The sequence below is a fragment of the Gadus chalcogrammus genome, chromosome 14, assembly GCF_026213295.1.
Source record: "Gadus chalcogrammus isolate NIFS_2021 chromosome 14, NIFS_Gcha_1.0, whole genome shotgun sequence".
NCBI classification, from domain to species: Eukaryota; Metazoa; Chordata; class Actinopteri; order Gadiformes; family Gadidae; genus Gadus; species Gadus chalcogrammus.
Window position 1 is genome coordinate 26,733,728 of NC_079425.1, and position 214 is coordinate 26,733,941.

At 64.0% G+C, this 214-nt stretch overlaps 1 protein-coding gene across 1 annotated transcript in view; it reads left to right on the forward strand.

Annotated features, from left to right (window-relative positions):
* The window catches only part of LOC130403796 (putative sodium-coupled neutral amino acid transporter 8), a 6,280-nt gene continuing 6,066 nt past the window's right edge, over nt 1-214 (forward strand). The window contains exon 1 of the mRNA XM_056608283.1: nt 1-189. Within this exon, the coding sequence (XP_056464258.1) occupies nt 1-189 (189 nt within the window). The remainder of the gene's footprint in view (nt 190-214) is intronic.

Genomic DNA, 214 nt, shown 5'->3' on the forward strand with positions numbered 1-214 from the left:
ATGGAGGAGCTCGCTCGGGAGAGCATCTGTCTGCTGGCCCGGTCCGCGTCCCACGCCGACCCGCCCCGGCTCGGTTCCTTCGGCGCGATCTTCATCATGCTGAAGTCCGCCCTGGGAGCTGGACTCCTTAACTTCCCCTGGGCCTTCCAGAAGGCCGGCGGAGTGAACATCGCCATCAGCGTGGAGATGGTAGAGCTACAGCAGGCCATTGCAT